Consider the following 19786-nt stretch of genomic DNA (forward strand, 5'->3'; position numbering starts at 1 on the left):
GGTGTGCACTTCCCACACCAGAGGATGAAGCTTTCCACTGTGAAGGAAATCAACTGGCTGCTGGGAAACTTTATTTAAACTCCTGCTAACAAAAAGAAGCTAAAGCCACATCACAGGGACAAAATTAGCGCGGTTATCAGGGAGATACACTATGAGGGAAATGTCCCCTTCAAAATAAAAGCACAGAAACGCAATATATAAGCGCTCAAAGTGAATTCAATGTGGATTGAAACTGAGATCCAACCATCCGAGCATTATTCCAACTGTTTAAATATGTGTTTCAACTTTTATATCAAATAGCATTTCACTTTTTATATGACTTTTAGCTTTATTTCAGAAGATTTATGTCCACTGTAAGACTGATATATCACTTTTTAATGTTACTTTTATCCATAAATTTTAGCTCATGTGAATCTTTTTAGACTTTTTTCCTCATTTATCTTTTATATCAATCACTTTTAGGTTTTCTATCATTTATTGCGGTTATCTGTTATAACAGATTTTTCCCATATACATCATATATGTAGCTCTGTCCCATTATATTGATACATTTAAGATGATATCAATGAGAAAAAGTTTTTTTTCATTATTGCTTTGGTCTGTATGTCAATTTATATCACATCTTTTTATTTTAACATTTATTTTCAAATGTTTGTTGTAGCTGTGTTTCAGTGTAATCGTTTTCACGCGTATATATATTACTGTTTTGTTAATTTACTAAACTACTTATTTGCAGCGCTCTCTCGCTCTCTCTCTCTCCCGCTTTCTCTTGGAGCTTTATTTTGAAAGTCCTCTCAAAGGGGTGGGTTACCTATTGTGAGTCGGTTGGCTTGACAACGGGAATGATGGGAGGTGCTTGTCCACGTCCGAGATCGGGGACGGGACAGGTAGAGCCAGGTGAACAGAAGCTGCACACCTGACACTGACACACACACACACACTTTGTCTCTCTCTCACACACACGGACACACACGGGCTGAGGGAGAGGAGGCGGCCGTTGCGCTGAAGAGGCTCTTGGGACTTCACATCCTGCTCAGCGCACCGGGAACCAGAGAAGGGGGGACCATTAGGAGCGTCAGGGCGCAGCAGACACAGCAGCTGCTGCGGGCTCGGACTGTTCAGAGAAGGACTGAACTGCGCCTTTAACTCCCAGGACTCTGTGAGTGATTAAGCGGAGGGCTGCAGCCTCCTGCCGGGGCGGATTACTGCCCGCTGTGGTCTCACATAATCCGCACTTTGGGATTTTCTTCAATGTTCCCGGAGCAGAGCAGCAGGTAGTTCCTGCCCCGACCTCCCCGCGCACCTTATTTCTCTATTCAAATCCCGGGGGAGGGGGGGTCAGAGACCCGGTGTACCCGCCTAATCCCGCACCTGCTGACCGCAGCAGCACCATGATCAGCTCCGAGGGCCTGAGGCCGGCCTCTAACGGCAGGAAGCCGCTGGGCAAGCTCGCCACCCGCCTGGAGGAGGTGAAGAACCCGTGGCGGCAGGGCTCCACGCTGGAGCTGAGCCACAACGAGGCGGCCCGGCTGGCCACGGACGCACTGCTGGAGCACGGGGAGAAGGAGTACCGCAAGGTGCTGACCGAGGAGCGGGAGGTGAACTTCCTCTCCCCGCTGGAGATCCACTACATCACGCAGCATGCGGCCAGCAAGACGTGCGGCGGCTCCGACAGCAACGGCGTAGGGCCCGGGGACCGGGACTTCGGGGACGGGGACGCCGTGTCCGAGCTAACTTCTGGAACTTACTTCCCCATGATGTCCGACGAGGAGCCGCCGATGCTGGAGCTCGGCTGGCCGGACACACCGACGAGATACGGACCGTCGGAGACTCAGATCTACTTCCAGAGAGACAAAAGCCACAACATCAAAGACCTCATCAGGTCCCTGATCAACAAGGCCAAGAAGGTAAGAGCGCTCTGAGGGACCGGAAACAGAATCATCTCTGTCTGCGATCTTTTATTAAACAGCCTGAAACAGGAGGCCGCTTTGCATCGATTAGTCGATTATTCCTGAAAGCAGCCAGCAGCTGATCGGTCAGTCACGGCAGAGCAGAGGTCAAAGCTCAGACTGTATTATTGATGAGTGTGTGCTTTGTTCTCACAGTGGTCTGAATATTTGTGCTCTTATAGTCTCCCACAGTCCAGTCACACATCTGTAAACTCGGATTATTTATTCTTATTCTTTAGAGAAAAGCTGGAAATGATTTTGTCTCAAAATCTGCATTTTTCAGACTGAAAGCTGCAGCTGGACCAGGAGAGTTTATCCTGGTGACCTTTGACATAAGTCACAGAAACAAAGCAGCAGCTTTCTCGTTGGGGTTCATAACACACTGTGAAAAAGCTTCTTATAAATAAAGTCCAACCAAGTTCTCAGCAGTCACTTTGTGTCCACCTCAAACCTGTGAAAACATCAGACAGGACAAAATAAAAGCTTCAGATGTGGAGAGCTGGAAACATATTCAAGTGTAAACTATGTGCAAAATGATTTTTTTTAAAGCTGAGTTACTGCAGCTAAATGTTTAGTGTGATCCAAAGCATGTCGCTCTCTGCATGTTAGACCAGTTTGTGGCGCACTGTGTAAACACAGTCGTCTGTCAGCAGCTGGGATCAGTGACCTCACTCTGTGTGTGGAGCAGCTCTGCGCTCAAAGACATATTCTGCCCATTATTACTCCCAGTGTAGCGCTGTCTGTAAGCCTGAGCTGTGCTGCACGTTTCAGGCTGATCAGAGCAGCTTTAAGTGCTGCGCACAGACGGAGTCAACACAAGTGCTACGTGCCAATAATGCGACCAGTGAAACGGCTTCAAAGAGATGATAACAAAGAAGGAAATGAAGCCTGAATACAGTCAAATGAACAAAGGGAAATCATTATAACTGACTAAAGTCAGGCTGAATTTCCTCTTGAAGCTGAGATTAGATCAAACGTTACAGTCGCTGCTCAACACGGTAATAACACTGAGGCTGAGACGCTGCTGTTGACACGTCGTTTGGCAGCTGAAGTCGAGAAATGGAAAAAATCTTTGCACTTTTGTCCATTTTTGTCCTTTTAATGATGACGCACGAGTGTGGAGGCTCGAAACCAGGACAAAGTCTTCATTTGGAGTAACAGAGGTGCAGCTCACCGCGTGGATCCGTCCCTGGAGCATTTTTCACCCGGCTTGCTTACAAACAGCGCGAGCAGGCCGGGGCCCGCCCGCCATCTTTGATCTCTTCTTATCAGCTTGTGAGCTCGAGGCCGGCTGCTCGAGGTCCAGGGAGCAGAGGGCTGGCTGTCACACTGCCCGCTGTTTAGGAACAAACCCCCGAGCTCTCTCTCACACACACACACACACACACACACACACACACACACACACACACACACACACACACACACACACACACACACTGCGGTGTAGTTTCCATCTTTTGTGTCTGTTTAACATTTGCATCATTTTCTTCGTTCTCGCTGACTTTGAGTCTCTTTTAAAGTCGTCTTTTGTGTTTGAGGCATGTGAGACAGGTTTGTGTTACTCTTGAACCTTTGTGTTGGTCTGCAGTACTTTTCCTTGTCGAGTAGCTGTTTTTTATTCATTATGTAGCTTTTATAATCTTGCACTGACGCTGCAGCCTTTTTCTCCTTTTTTGTTTCTCTTGTCTCTTTGCAGATGGTGTGTGTGTGTGTGTGTGTGTGTGTGTGTGTGTGTGTGTGTGTGTGTGTGTGTGTGTGTGTGGGGTAGCAGGTTTCCATCGCTTAGTTTTGGCATCTGTTTGTTGGTATTTCTTCGTCTAGTGTAAAGCTTCTTTTTAAACAGAGACTCTGACCCCGCACGGCGCCCGCTGACCCCCCCGGCGCCCCCGACCTCTTTGCTGTATTCGTGACCTCCACAAAAACAACCACGAGGCGACAGATCAAAGACCCTTAAACCAAGTTTTCCGCCGCTTCTCAGACTTTCTGTAACTTTACATTCAGAGCGTTTTGCACGTCGTCTCCCGATCAGCGATCACGTAACAGTCAAATGAGAAGCTCCGTAGGTTTGTTGGCAGACAGTCGGGCACGCGCTGCGTGTGAGTCACTTCCTCCTCCTGTGTGTATAAATAGACGTGTTTAATGTGAGGCGTTTTTTTACATGAACCTGACCAGTCTGTGCGTCCGTGCAGGAGAAGCTGTTTTCTCTCAGACGCCGACCTCTTTCCCACACGTCTGTGCCGACTCAGCGGGTTTCAGATCAAATGACACTCTGGATGCATTTCGTCAGTTGGTTGATGCAGCAGACAAACAGCTGCTCTCAGAGCTGCACGTTTGTTCCTCCAACGGCTCTTTTCGCTTCATTTCAGCATATTAGGAGAGTAACTGAACTTTGACCTCCTTAATTTAGTGACAGATAAACCTAAATGCAAATGAAGTGAATCAGGACGCAGGCCTGGCTCAGAGTAAAACCATCCTGCAGCATCCGGCCTGCAGGTGAGCAGCGCAGCAGTCTTCATTATTAATTTAAGTTAAAGCAGAGTGTGCAGCGGCCCCGGGGCCCGGACCCCCGGAGTCCCTCTGTTTCAATGACAGCAGCTCATTAAAGGCAGATGCATGTGTTCAGCTGGGTCAGATAAAAGTCATTACCAGTTTTACTAACGATTTACTACCAGTCAAACATTGTAATCTCATTACATCACCTTACAAACAAAATATCATAATATTGCAAAACTTAAGGTATGATAATACTATTACATAAGCTTACAGTGAATTCTTCAGACACAATCTAACTCAAACTGGAGTTAAATGGATTATTGATTAGTTGATCAGCTGATACAAATAGGATTATCTACAGGTTTTTGTGATTATTGCACCTTCTGACAAGATCTGGAGCTTTTCTTTGTCCCACATAAAATAAAATAAATCAAATGTCTTGGATTTTAAAGATATCTGAAGATGTGAGAGATTATTTTTATTCATTTACTTTAAAAGATTCATAAATGTTTTTAAATAGCTAAAAAATGAAAATGTCACGGTGCAGCCTTAATGCAAACCCATCCTGCTGCAGGTTTTCATCCTTGGGCTCTGTTACAGCAGCTTTGCATGATTCTCAGTATGAAATAAGCCTCGTGTATCTTAGTCTGGGCCTTTGTGCAGCCTGAAACGAGCTGTTTTAGCTCCTCCCACTTTAACACCATCAGTGGGCCTGAGCAGCACGGCTTTACCCCGGGGACACAGAACAGGTTAATCCAGCTGTGGAGACTCTGTGAAGCTGCAATTATCTTTTCATAGGTCATAAATCTGTGAGCTCTACTCAAATCTGCACGTTGTTTTAATAAAAGTGCTCTTCTGAGAAATTCAGTTTTTCCAAGAACGCTTTTTACTTCCTGTATTTAAATGGAATTTTTTTTATTGTTTAAATCAAAAAATGTCAGAAAATTCTGAAGCTGTGCGTCAGATACCCAGAGCCCCCCGACAGTGTTTGGTTTTGCTCAAACAGCAGTCAATGAAACACCTCCAGTGGGCTCAAAGCAGTAAACAAACAGCAGTTTGTCCCTGTTGACTTCAGAGAGTTGTCCTTTGCTCCACAGCTGAGCAGACTTGGCCTGCATAAAGAAATAATTCTAACGTCAGTAATCAGCAGAGAAATTTCATGATGATGGCCCACGAGTGAAAATGTTAACCCCGCTCACCTTTAGCGTCTCTCACAGGTCACTCACTCAGCTGACCTGATTTCCTCAGATATAGCATTGAGGGTTGTAACTGTGAATGACCTTTGACCTCCAGTTTTAGCCTGAGGAACAGATTAAAACCTGAGCCTGATTATCTCGGGCTAAATAGAATAGAATAGAATAGAATTCAACTTTATTGTCATTGCACATGCACAGGTACAGGGCAACGAAATGCAGTTTGCATCCATCCAGAAGTGCTTTAGTGATATAGATATATTACAATATATATTAGCAATAATATAGATATGTGAGTATATTACAGAAATGGGTCTATTATGTTATAATGTACACGGTATGAAGTATGTTGTGAATATTCTATAACTATAAGTATGTACAGGCTGTAGTGAGTACAAGCTATGTACAGGATATGAACAGGATATAAATATGAAAAACTATACAGAATATGAAATAAATAACTTTACAGAATCTGGAATATACAGCTATACAGAAATGGGAACTATGCAAGTTGTAAACAGTTGTAGGATTAAAGATTATCGAATGTACAGAATGATTATTTACACAGAGCTATACAGTAGTGCAGTTAAGATAAGTGAGGGTGTAGATAGTTTCTACAGAGGCTATATAAAGTGCTAGTGGTTGTCAGTCCATGTTATTATTGTGTGTTAAACCTACAAACTAAGGCCAGGTGTAGCTTTGCATGACCCGACCTGAAACGAGCTATTTCAGTCAACTTCAGTCTGATTGGCTGCCCCTCGAAGATCTGAACAGCAGGAGGGTGGGGCTTCGGTACCTGAGATGACCATATTAGGGATATCCCCTCCCAGAGTGTGTGCAGAGTGCAGGCTTGTATCACATGGATAACTTGAACATATGTTGACCTCTGAAACTTTTAGGAGATAAATGACATGAAAAACAAAAAGCAGCATGAGGCAGTTAAATTACAGGTCATGGAGTGTAACAGACTTAAAAACTTAAACAAATGACCTCAAATCTGCTTAGAAACAGTAAAAAATCAGTCATCATGTTTTCTTTAAGACCCCAGTAATCGACTGGTACACAGCACAAACAGAAGCTGACTTTTAAACAGATCTACACGTTTGCGTTTCAGTCGGGTTTATCTCGGGTTTCATCCACAAGCTGAATTTCAGAATTTTAAGCTGAAAAATACATGACAGGAAAGATCTGGATCCAGGATTTTACTCAGAGAAGCACCGAAAACGAAGGTCATTGCAGCCTGTGACCGGAGCAGGGACGTCCCCGAGAGAGAAGTCAGGCTTTATTTCAAGTTTAACTCGACTGATGAAGCTGCAGTGCGTCAGTTAATTGTTTTCTGATAATTTCTTCACTTTGCTCCAGTTTCTAACCTATTAAACCCTCACAGTTTGGCCTATATTCTGGAGTTTCTAACTTATACAACATCCAGAGTCAGTAAAGACAGCTCAGTGACTGAGAGGCCGAGCTGAACAAAGGTCGGCTTTATGGATCAGAGACGACAGGAGAGTTTTCAAGAGACAGTGAAATCTTAAACCTGAGAGGAAATAACCGTAAACCTGCTCTGTGCGTGGAAACTCAGATCACAGGAACAAGAACAAAGTTCAGTCAGCAGCTTCTGAAACACCTTTGGTCCTGAGCGGTGAGGGTCAGGGTGATCCTCGCAGATTCATAAAGAGGCTCGTGAAATGTCCACTAAACACTTTGTGCTAACGTCTGGCTTTCCTGCAGGTGATCGCCGTGGTGATGGACGTGTTCACGGACGTGGACCTGCTCTGCGACCTCATGGAGGCGTCCAACAAGCGCAGAGTCCCCGTCTACATCCTGCTGGACGAGAAGAACCTCGGACACTTCACAGGCATGTGCTCCGCGCTGGATATTCAGAACTCTCACCTCAGTGTAAGTACAGCACACAGCAGCACTGACTGCAGGGCCGCGAGGGGCAAACATGAGCGACGCCCTCAGGCGCTCATATTAAACAGGAGAAAGTGAACTGACTGCACGTAATCCCCAGAGCTCGGGCCTCGCAGTTTTTTCCATTCCTGACTCTGCAGGATGTCATAGAAAGAAAACATCCCAAATATGGTCATTTCAGGCACAGCTGAGAAGCCCCGCCCACCTACTGTAGAAATCTTCCATTTATTTGTAGCAACCAGTTAGAATAAAGCTGTTTTAAAGGAGGCGGAGCCAGAGCAGCTTATTTCAAAGATGGGGCACACCAAAGGCCGACATTAGAGTCTTAAAGAGAATAACAATGAGACTGAACCTGTAAGAAGTCCCATTAGAAGCTGGAATTATTCATCCGCTTTTTGCCAGTTAATGTATTTATCATTGAAATAGTGAAAAAAAGACGTAAAATTTCTTACATCTCAAAGTGACGACTTTGTCGGTCAGATGTGATGAAGTCGGTGTTCTTGCTTGTTCTGCTGGTTCGTCTGTAAAGAGTCGAAACTTTTTCCATGTTTGAGAAACGAGATTTCAGGTCAAATTAAAAGTTTTATGGTCTTTACAAGAACAACAGCTTATTGTTTCTGGATCCATGAAATTGCTGTTTATAATTTCATCTTCCTCGTGTGTGTGTGTGTGTGTGTGTGTGTGTGTGTGTGTGTGCAGAACATGCGTGTTCGCAGCGTTTGTGGCGACACGTACTGCACCAAGAGCGGCAAGAAATTCACCGGACAAGTCCTGGAGAAGTTCATGATCATCGACTGTGACGAGGTCATCGCCGGATCCTACAGGTGAGGAACATGCGCGCACACACACACACACACACACACACACACAGTCCTTAAAAGATGAACCAAATACAAATCTTGCTCTTCGAATGAAGATCGTCTTCCTCCTGCAGTTGACATATTTCCTGTTCCTCAGTCTTTCTTTGAGTGCACACAGTCAGTGCATCAAGCTGCTTTAAGGATATTCTCTGTAACATGTGGGACTGCAGCACTTTCCTGAAGTTAAAGCTGAAACGCTCGGCTCAGGGTTCCAAGACTTAACTAACCCGTGTGTCATGTCACTGTAGCCGCGTCCATCTTTTATCTTCACTGTATGCGACTGAGGGACAGAGGGATAAAACGGTCGGTCATTCTTAGGCTCGGAGAGAAGCAGAAGTTTGGACGTCTTACTGAACTAAATAAAGGCAAACAGCAGCACCGCGGCAGCTGCGATGGTCTTATACCCGTGTAATGTTGCTTTGCGTTTACTTGGCTGTAGTAAAAAGGTAAAAACTGCAGCAGGAATAAAATGCAAACATAAAAACGTGTCTAATGTCAGCTGAGCCGAGCGGGCCGTTCTCCTTTTAGCAGTCTCGCACCGACTTTGCATCCAGCAGCAGATTACAGCAGGAAGCTGGCGGAGCTCGGACGGCGTGATGGGTTTGTCTGATCGGATAAGCAGCGTGACAAAGCTCGCGTTGTGCAGCTGAGCAACTGTAGGCCACGAGCTGCTGTGGGAATACCTGAGTAATACCTGTAATTACATCGACACACTCAGCAGGTGGGTAAGGATGAGAGCTGCAGGCACCAGCAGAGACCTCATTGATGCTTCTTTTTTTAAACTGCTGAAAAAGATCATTATTTACTAGATTGTGATGCTTTTCATCAGTCAGGCCTACCGTCCATAGGAGCAGAGCCACGGGGCGGCCACGGCCAGCCCTATAACCACTCGCAAAGAGGCAGGACCATTTAGGAGATGCAAATGTTTGATGAGCGCATCGTCTCTCCACGCACGCTCACAAACGGCCGTGCGCTCGTCAGCCTTGATAGCAACAACCTGGAGTGCTAGAATAAAACTGTCGCCCTGCAGATGAGCCTGATATAAGCTGCTTATTTCATTTACCTGTCAGTTATAATCTCTCGCAGGGCTTTATTTATAAGTCCAAATATTTTTATTTGGACTTATAATATATATATACTGTATATCCTATATATATCCTGACTCTTAGTGGGGTTTGAAACATAGATGACTACAGCAGCACTGAGGTGTGAGCAGCTCTAGCAGCAGAATTTAGTCTTTCATCTTGAAAAAGGGCTTAAAACGTGTTTGGAAAGTTTCAAAGCAGAAATTTAGTGTGAATTCTGCTGTCGCTTACTCATCCGCAGCTCAGACGGAGCACCATGGGTTTTTTTTAGCTGTTTTTGTTTTATTCATGTTGCACTGAGTCTGTAAATCTCGGGACTCGTCTTCCTTAAAGGGATTAAACCACAAAATTTAAATGGTTAAATTCTTGTAGACGACTCGGACTGTTTAAGTCTCAAGGAAAAGACTACAAGTCCCTGTGATGTGCTTCAAAGTGTGTGTGTGTGTGTTGCTGTAATATAGCCGTGAAGCTGGTGGACAGTTTGTGCTGTAAAATTCTGGTGATTTTAACGACTTTGTGTCATGCAGCTGCACGGTGCTCGTAAAACTCTGGGACAAATTTATATTGAGTTAACTTTGCAGACAGCTGCTGATTGTACGGAGCTAGTTAAGGCTTTTTTTGGACTCGTTGTTTAGGTCATAGTTCCTGTACACAGGTATGTATACATCATGGCACACACTGCAGTCACCTTAAAGCCTCTCCTATTATCTGTGCTGAGCTTTAAGGTCTTTGTTCCCTGCATCTAATCTTAAAGGCAGCGCCACAGTGAAGTCTGGGGAAACACGCTGTCCAAAGGACGAAGTCGGGATTGATCCTTTCTGAACACCGTACTCCATTTTCCTGTAGATTTCTACGTAGTCAGCTCAACATTCATAGTTTGCAAAACATACTTGAGTGGAAATATTTTCATACTCGTTCTTTAACCTTAGTCACCTGTTTCAGGTGTGTCGCCTTCATTCATTCACTCGCACACTCGTCTCCTTCTCTATGTTTTCACCTCTGCCCTGCTCTGCTTCTTGTTTCATTAAATTGATTCTGTTTTGTCTTTTACATTCAAAGGAACTCTAATTTTGCAACACACAGTGTTGTTTTGGGAGGATTAAGTGTTGCTTCAGGTATGTAGCAGGTAAGAGGGCGGAGTCCCGCAGGCTGACAGGCTTCTAATTCCATTGCTGATTGTGGAATGAAGGGTGAGGTCACCCCCTCTGCTACACCTACTACAAACTTTATCACTTCAATATTGGATCAAATAAAAGTAACTTGATTCCTGGGAAGCGCCGAGCCTGTAGCTGTAAAACTGATTAGCTTGTTTGAGAACCAAATATCAACACAGATTACCAGATATTATGCAGAGAATATCTGAATCTGCTAATCTCAAAGAATATATAACATTTGCAGTAAATCATTTAAAGCTAAAACGAGACCGTGATGTCCTAAGCATCAACAGAAACCAGTATATTTCAAAGGGCAAGTAAGGCAACCAGTAAAGAGCAACACAATAGAGATCCACAGCAACCAGCAAAAAAACTATGCAAATATTACCAAAAAGACCCCAACACAGCAATCTCAGAGGCAACCACCCAACAACGGCCAATCAGACAACAGAAACACACTATCTCCAGTCTACTTTATGGTCCTCAGAAGTAGTATTTGTTTATGAAGCTATAAATGGGGGTAAAGTCCTGTGAAGCACGTTCAGGCTGAATGCTTTCAGTATAGACATTTATCACCTGAACAGCTAACAGGTGCACTGTCACAAAGGCTTTAAGTGCTCCAGGAAGCAGCAGGTAACTGGAAACAGTTCATCTTAAACGGCTGAGCATCCTAACGCGACCTCATTTACAGTTCTATGACTTGTTTGTTAATTAAACCACAACTTTAATGATCTGAACCGGAAGACAGTAAAATTACCATTTATGTGTATCGGGTGTTTAGATAATGAAGGTGTGCTCTGAGCTGTTCTTCTTCAGAACTAATCAGGAATTCAGATGAATCATATCAAACATAGCTGAGCACTGAGTGGTTTAGTGCTGAGGAACGCCGTCCTGCAGGTTCCTCTGAGGTTGTCTTGCTTTGTTCTCACACAGTCAAGTCTGTAATGGCTTGATTAATAAAATCAGAAAAGAATCGGTTTCGTAAATCTGTAAATTTCCTTTTAAGTTTCCATGAGTATTAAAGTTCTTTGTGTTGCTTTGAAGATGCCAGTGAATCAACTATGAATTACACCTGCTCTGATATCATTGAGATGCTGTCCGGTTCACATTTGTGCAAATCAGAATCAAATCTGCCAACTGGCCTGAGATCAGATATTACAGGGACAAACTTAGCTGGCACTTTGTTCTTCAACCAAACACTCTGCTGTCATTTAAATACACAATACAAAGTCTAGTAATGTATTACAGGTTCTGTTTATGGAGATGAAACAGATACAGACTCTGTGTCATTAACTTGTGTCTGTAGAAGTACGAGGTGTCCTTGAAAACGAGTCCTTCTGCAGGGTTTAAATGTGCACGAATGCTAGTTTGGCTAAAGTAGCAAATATGCGATTAGCTAAATGGCTAACAACAAAACAAAGGCCCCTGCTGTTAGCAGCTCAGACCGGTCAGAGTGTATGTTAGTAATGCTGGCTCTAACATGAGTATTATTGTTAAACAATATGCTGTTTAAAGCTTGTTTAAACAAACATGTATCATGATGGTTGGTGTTGATGAGGGTGTGCTGGTGCTCGGCTAACGCACCATCCATCCACCCACTCACCCTGCTTTGTGTATCTGTAAACAGCTGGTACATTTTGTGACTTGTAATGTGGCTAAAACTCAGACGTCTGTGTGGTCGTCTAACGCTGAACCTTTGTCTCGCCTGCACATAAATGCAGTAAAGTGTCTGCTGCTCAGTTAGACGCCTTCGGTGTTCGTGCACCTCGCGTCCACCTCTCGCCAGCTGATAAACTGATGAGTCATTGCACTGACTCATCATCATCCAGGAAATAGTTAACACTCACTGCAGGGCTGTTTATCAGCTGGAGGTGGAGGGAGATAATTTACACAGACACAGCTGAGAGGTACTGAGTCTCAGCCTCAGTTTGTGTTTCATAATTTTGAGATTTCATGCACATGATGGCAGAAAAACCTGTCACACATGACAAACATCAAGCCTCGATCTATTCAGGCTCTTATCCAGAACTGCTTTCACTTTCTGATTTTTATCTGCGTGAACTCATTGTACTTGAAATGCCACCTGGTAATCGGCAGCTGCACCGAGTGTGATTTGATCTTTTACATAACTGATGCATCAAATACTGCTAAATGCTGCTGAGCGAGGTTCAAATCAGAACTTTGACAAATCCATCTCAGCTGCTGCCGTCCAGCACCTGCAGAGAGGCGACTGCACCTAAAATTCACTTTGGCCTTTCTGTCTTTAAACACATATAGTTCAGTAATTATTGTTATATACTTATTACTTAAACACACATTAATGCATTTATAGTAAGTTCCCTTTGAGTACCAGTCAGTGCCTCTGTCAGTGCGATTGCCATCACCAGTGTGTGAATGTGTGGATGACTGAATGCAGTGTAAAGCAGTTTGGGGTCCATAGGGACTAAGTAAAGCGCTATACAAATACAGGCCATTTACCAGATCAGCAGTAAAATAGTTCAAGTCCAAAAGTTCATAAAGGTCTCAGGAAAAAAATCCAAAACTTGAGTTAAGTTGCATTCGGCAGATCTTCCATTCAGGGTCATCTTCTCAGGCACATCTGGATTTTTCAGCTTGGTTGCTATTTTTCGATCCCTCAGAGGAGGACAGGTTATGTCCCTTTGTTCTCATGCTTCTGCGATGGCTGCCGGTCAAAATGCCGATCGCTCGACCTGATTTTCATTCATCGGATGTGAAGGAAGTTTATGGGGAAGAGTGTGGTTCTATTTCAATAGCTCATCCATCTCACACCTTGTACTCTGTTATGTATGCTTAAATCCAAAAAACAGAGGAGGCAGATGTCTGACTCTAACCTTTGACCTCTTCTCTCCAGTTTCACCTGGTTGTCGGCTCAGGTGCACAGCAACATGGTGATGCATTTCTCGGGGCGCATCGCTGACAGCTTTGACCGAGAGTTTCGCTGTTTGTACGCCGACTCCCAGATCATCGACTGTTTCTACAACCCGGAGGAGGACGGGATGCCGTACTACCCACCGTACCCTCCCATGATTGCCCCCGGCCTGGCTCTGGGGCTCAGCCCAGGCCACGGGCTGGATCTACTGTCTGAAAGGTAAGAAGGTATTCGCTGTAAGGGGAGACGCTTTCATTCTGATTACTGTCAAGGTTTTAGTTTTTTCCAAGTTTCATCAGAAGCTTTTTTCCTGAGTTAATTATGTGAATGACAGCTGCCGCAAAAACTCTTTGAAACTTGATTTATGTGACATCATGATGGAAATATAATCTCTCTATGAAATCAACAGAACTTCAGTGTGACACTTTTAACTTTTCTTCTTCCACAGGCAGCGGGACAGGGGGTGCTCCGAAAACTCTAGCAGCCAATCGAGTAACAGCATCTCCAGTGTGAAGGCTGCACCTGGAATGTCCTCAAACACGGTCTACAAGGTCACGCAAAGTCATGATAAGGAGGCTGCAGCTGGCTCCCACCTGAGCCCTGAAAGAAGAGGACTGAGCGACCGATCGGGAGGACAGACCCCTACACCAGGAGGGCGAAGCTCTGCTAATGGGGGAATCAATTTCGCCCCAATTCCCGATCGCCCGCCACCGGCCTACGGTCAAGCGATGGGTATCGAGTGGAACAAACCCAACACAGCAGATGTCTTGCGGGGAAATATTGGTGGAACCTCTACCAAGTTTCAGGGTTTGGGGCTGTACGATCACAAACAAGATCTCTTCCCCTCCTCAATACCCTCCCCAGTCAATGACACCAAACCGCCGCCTAAGCAGAGGCTCCCCAGCGGGATGTTCAACAAGCTTTCAGATTACTTCCTGTCATCCAACTCTAAAGACAGGGACGCCTACAACTTCCGGAGGACTCCGTCTCCTCACGGCTCACCCTGGGGAGGACCGGACCTTTCTCCAACTGAGCCGGAGAGTCAGCAGAGTCCACCGCCGCCGCTTTCTCCGGTCGGTATAATAAGCCGGAAGGACCAGAAACGAATGACGCTGGGCCACAGCAAGCTGGACCTGGTGAACCAATACAACAAGATGAAGCCCAAGCAAGTGTACAGCCGCTTTGAGCTCAAGGGCACGAATTAGACTGGAAGGCCAACCATCAGAGAGGTTGTGACTCCGGAACATTCATCTGGTATCTTATATTACAAAGAAAAGACTCTGAGATCTTGGAAATTGCTCAAGTTTGGTCTTCAGACCTCAGCCCTACAGGAAACTAAGACTCTTGAGGAGCCATTTTGGCTCCGCGTGGTTTCCCGTTTATCAAACGAGAGGTTTTTGGCTTTTTTTGAGGTCATAGTTTACCAAACAAATCACACTTTTACTAAATCTGCACTTCATGATTCAACTACAGTCACTACCTGAGTAAATATGTTCTCATAGGTGAAATAGGTTTCAAAGATAAGCCACTGACTGTTTGCTGACACGTGAAAACCATCGAAATGTGAATTTTTGCCTTCAACACTCCAGAGGCTTTCATGTGGGCATTTCTTTACATTTTTATACTCGGCGACATTCCTGAGCAACAGTTTGAATTCTTCCTTTGGGTAAACTTAGGATTCTGCAGTTATTGTTCTTTTTTTAAGATTATGATAATATTTGTAATAACAGGGCTGAAGAATTGTTTCCTCCACAGAGATTTTTCTCGCCTTTAGTGAACGTTTATGCTACATTCAGATGGAAACTAACGTTTATCTGACTGGATCCCAGCCTGGGGCTCAGCTCTCAATATGGTGACGGTTTAAAAAAAGATCATTGACACTAATACTGCTGAAATTCTGCAGTTTAATACGATCACATTGTTGGGTTTCATGTTGTGACGCGACTTCCACAGTTCTTATTGGAGAAGTTTGAATCTGAGGTTATTTTTTGTTTCATTTCTTTTTGTTCTCATTAAGTAAATGAAGGGATCAGTGAGTCACCCACCAAACAAAGACTTTTATTCTGACAGTCGACTGTTTCTGCTCTGTAAACAAGTCATGCCATGTGCTACCACTAAGTAAAACATAAGATTTTTTATTATGGGAAAAATTTAAATCTCTCAAAATATTCAGTTTGCACTGTTAAAGCGATGACAATGAGAATCTTTAAGAAGATTAAAGATAACATATCATTATTGTTTAATCGTGACTATAAGTGAAACAATCATTCAATCAAAATAATGATGATTAATCAATTTGAACTCTACAGTTTATTCCAACAAGCCCAAACCTGGAAATACGCAGCCTGACAGAAATCTCACATCCAGTCACAAACAGTAAAGTGAAGTTTAGTAACCTTTGCTCCTGGGAATACGACAACACGTGCCTTGATCATCCTGCCTTAAGGTTTGCAGTCACATTTGCGACAGCCTGTCTCCAGCGGCCTCGGTTAGTCTCGGTCACAGTTTTACTTTCGTTGTTCGGCACAGGGAGCGATCTGTGCTGTGAATAGTAGAAGCAACGCCAGGATGTTTCGTGGTGCTCGTCATGTTCTGGGAAAGTCGGGTCGTAGGGTCGTAGGGCATTTTGTTTACGTCGGATGAGACGATCTGTGTCGAGAATCTACATTTATGTTCCTCAGCTTTCCTCGTAACGGAGGCTCGTTCCTCCCGCTGCACAGTTTTACAGCAAGCTTGTAGATTTGTATATAAATGATTAATTATTATGCTCTTCATCACTCTGCACCGCAGTGATTCCTCCTCAGTGGAGCAGCAGATGAGGACGTAAAATCACTCTAAGCAATAAGGATTGATACCGATCAATAGTTCTGATGTGTGTCTTTTGTTTACTGCTCATTCAGTGGGCGCCTTCTGTTTTTATTTGCCCCCAAATCAGCTGGACATTTGATTTATTTGTATATGTTTTCCCATGTAATGTACATTATACTGTATATACATGAAGTTGGGTCATTGTTAAGAAAAACACTCTTCGACTTTATTTTTACAGATTACTGGAGAATGTGAACTTGAAGTTAATTTTGTGTGTTTAAGTTGTTTTTAATTTGTAAGATGAACAAAATTTAATAAAAACATGAAGGTAAAGTTGAGTTCAGTGTTCGTTTTTCCATAAAACCGAGTAAAATGATTCCTGCCTGTATTTCATTTAAGAATGTTTTGTGGAAACATCACTATAATACGGGAGAAACAGCAGGAGCAATGACAGCCAACTTATTAACTAATATTGGTTAAAGAACAAACATTTTGACTAAATATGCATCAATTCAATTTCCCTTGATTGTCTGAACTTTCCTTCAGACCTGAAGATTATTTGTCCAAATGTGATGGTGAGACCCTGGAGGGTGCTTGGAAAAGCATCGTTTTACTTCCTCCCTGATGTCATGTTTCACAAAGAATCAGTCATTTCGGGGTTGCAGGGATGTTGCCAGTCACGTCAGCTAAGCCGATGAGCTCATACGTGCATTGTCCAACTGGTTGCTGAAGGTTGCTGAAGTTGGTGTCTTCCATGCAATTTACGGGCAATCGGCACTGGCAACCAAAGTAACTGCAACAAGGTTTTTGGTGCAGCAACCTCCAGCAACCACTCACCAGCTGAATAATAAACACATTTCCCTAGCAACCAGTGGTTACCATGGAGTCACTGACTGGTCTCTAGGCCTGTGTGATTGAGGCATAAACTGCTTCAGGTGCATACCTGCTGCTGCCTCTGCAAGCTGCTTGTCAACCATACCTCCACCCATACTCCTCCTTTCATACTGTTCATGTTACTTCTGATTTAATCAGTGTCACGTCTGTTGTTATCATCCATGCTCTGTTCTTTGAGTGGCGAAGGGTGTCATGAAAAATATTCTCCAGCAGCCCTTTGAGTGCAGACAAAGAGTAAACAATGTCCTCAGACGATGGAGTTGGAATGATGTTCCTGTACTTCCACAGGAGTCCACCTTCAGCTCCCTAAAGATTGACTTTCTTGTGCACCATCGCTAAAACAAAAAATGAAATTATTCCGAGTATTCCTAAAAAATTGACAGCTTTTGAATGCTCCTTCTGTTGTAACTACAAACTATGAGTGGGTGACACCAGGAGCAGGTTGTGGTCTGTAGCAGGTCAGTGGAGGGAGAACGTTGCAGCCATGTTTAAATCTGTGTCCAAACATAGGCTTGGTGTTTCCCACTGGGCCTCAGCACTGAAGGTTTTCCTGTCAGGAAGTCCAGACGGGGCTCTGGGTCACAGGACGCAGCACGAACAATGTAAGTTAATAAAGCTTGCAGAGATATGTGAACAATGGATCATCCAAGAAATCTCTCCCAAAAGTCCCTAAACTGGAACACAAATCCATAATTCACGAGACAAACACCGAGACTAAAATATCTCTTTGTGTGCAGGAAACGAGCGCACGAGCCGCCGGGGTGCTGTAAAGCTAAACTAACATAAAGACAGTTTCATTTGTCACGCAGTCAAAGTTTGGGAGCATTAATGTAAAGGTGGAGATGTGAGCCGTTTCACACGCAGCTCTGGTTGTTACAGTCACAGGTGTACTCATGCTGGTTTGTTAGGGTTACTGCATGCCGGCTCACAGCCCAGACTTTGTTTTTTTTAACTGTCAGCTACACTTGATGAACTCGTGGGGTTAAAAACCTGCTCCGCAGCTCTCCTGCCAGCAGTGAAGTTTCTGTTTGGGCTTGTGTTCAGCTTTGTGTTAATACACAAACACTGTATGTGTGTTTTTATTATCAAAGGGATTTATGTGAGTGTGCAGGACTGTAACCTAAGGTTTATATTATTAACAGGTCAGAGTAACGCAAAAATAATGTAACAAGTAACAAATTACTTAATTACTCCCTGGAGAAAGTAACAGTAATTAGTTTTAAAAAGTAATTTATTTTTGAGTAAGAACCCCAAACACTGATAGAAAGCTGCTTTGATCCCTATAAATAATTTTCTCCTTCATAACAACTGAATGTTTGAACTCACCTGTTTAAATTGTATTCAGGCTTAAAGGTTGTGGCTGGGGGCGTGGTCTCTTTGACTGACAGGTGGCTGCTAGTGATGGGATTTCCGGCTCTTTTTAGAGATCCGGCTCTTTCGGTTCGGCTCACTAAAAAGAGCCGGCTCTTTCGGCTCCGAACCGGCTCTTCAGGTTGTTTTGTTGCTTTAATTAATTTATTATTAACAATAATATAAAATTATGCACAAAAGGAATTACTAACGTAAAAACAAGTGGTTTTATTTATATATGTTTATATATAAATATATGCGGTGGCCCCTAGAGACAAAACACGTACAAACTCCAAAACACGTTTCTAGCATGAACTGAACTTCCAAAGCAGAGCTACTAGATCACTTAAATTACACAATTGAAAGCATGTGTGTATTGTTTGTGTATTTATACACAGGCACTCATATATATATTCAAATAATTTAAAAAAAAGTTCATTTACCTGTTATTACCACACACCAAATCCGGTCGTTGGTACTTGCTGGCTTGTGTAGCCACAAGATAACAAAGGCTCAACACTGCGCCCAGCATCCTGGAGCACTTCTGTTGTCTTTTGTACGTGTTTTGAGTTTTTATGTGCTTCTGAGTTTTTAAATGCTTCTGAGTTTTTACGTGCTTCGGAGTTTGTACGTGTTTTTACGTGTTTTGGAGTTTTTACGTGTTTTGGAGTTTGTACGTGTTTTTACGTGTTTTGGAGTTTGTACATGCTTCAGAGTTCGTACGTGATTTGAAGTTTGTATGTGCTTTGTCTCTAGGGGCCACCGTAAATATACTTTTATTTATTCACTCCACATAAAATGTAATAAATAAATCATATAATACAAAAATCAACTATTCACACTTCAAGTTTTAACTATTTAAATTTTCAGCTTTTTCCTTTCACAAATTTAAAGTGAAAAGAACACAAAACACTGCAAACCACAACACAATTAAATATAAATTATAATATGAAAACTAAAAGAACATGCATATTCTCTGTCATATGGACCTGCATGAATAAACTTTCTCAATCCTTTATCATCTGCAACCGAAAACAGTTGTGGATGATTACTATACCTTTCTAATGTTGTTGTCCCTGCCTCTCTTTCTCTCTCTCTGGCTCTGTTCCTGTGCTACTGAGTGTAACTACCGCCCCTCCCCCCTCTGCCCAGCGTAAAGCACAAGGCTCGCGTGCAGAGTGAAGCGGGAAAAAAGT

General features: G+C 43.5%; 1 protein-coding gene and 1 long non-coding RNA gene across 4 annotated transcripts; one reads left to right on the plus strand and one right to left on the minus strand.

The window, feature by feature from the left end:
* The first annotated feature begins 785 nt into the window (after positions 1-785).
* On the plus strand, positions 786-16679 carry fam83c (family with sequence similarity 83 member C). Its single transcript, XM_082532529.1, has 5 exons — positions 786-1907; positions 7367-7534; positions 8249-8373; positions 13521-13757; positions 13987-16679. Exons 1-5 carry the CDS (start codon positions 1392-1394, stop codon positions 14741-14743), a joined length of 1803 nt encoding a protein of 600 aa, XP_082388655.1. The 5' UTR covers positions 786-1391; the 3' UTR covers positions 14744-16679.
* Positions 2493-19728, minus strand: LOC309706218. Of its 3 annotated transcripts, none has more exons than XR_014276697.1 (6): positions 19648-19728; positions 8285-8367; positions 8002-8070; positions 6352-6530; positions 5645-5745; positions 2493-5557 (listed from the first exon to the last, which is right to left on the minus strand). It is a non-coding gene; the product is annotated as an uncharacterized lncRNA (long non-coding RNA). The 3 variants fall into 3 exon arrangements; XR_014276698.1 differs by having other exon boundaries at positions 8002-8086; XR_014276696.1 differs by lacking the exon at positions 6352-6530.
* Positions 19729-19786: the final 58 nt, after the last annotated feature.

Source organism: Aulonocara stuartgranti (assembly GCF_965226115.1).
Source record: "Aulonocara stuartgranti genome assembly, chromosome: 5".
Classification (NCBI taxonomy): Eukaryota; Metazoa; Chordata; class Actinopteri; order Cichliformes; family Cichlidae; genus Aulonocara; species Aulonocara stuartgranti.

Excerpts from the sequence above, each read along its gene's own strand:
- fam83c (XM_082532529.1), top strand. The coding sequence starts at position 1,392 with ATGATCAGCTCCGAGGGCCTGAGGCCGGCCTCTAACGGCAGGAAGCCG. Across the intron at positions 1,908-7,366 it reads TGATCAACAAGGCCAAGAAG|GTGATCGCCGTGGTGATGGA; the intron begins GTAAGAGCGCTC and ends GCTTTCCTGCAG. Across the intron at positions 8,374-13,520 it reads GTCATCGCCGGATCCTACAG|TTTCACCTGGTTGTCGGCTC; the intron begins GTGAGGAACATG and ends TCTTCTCTCCAG.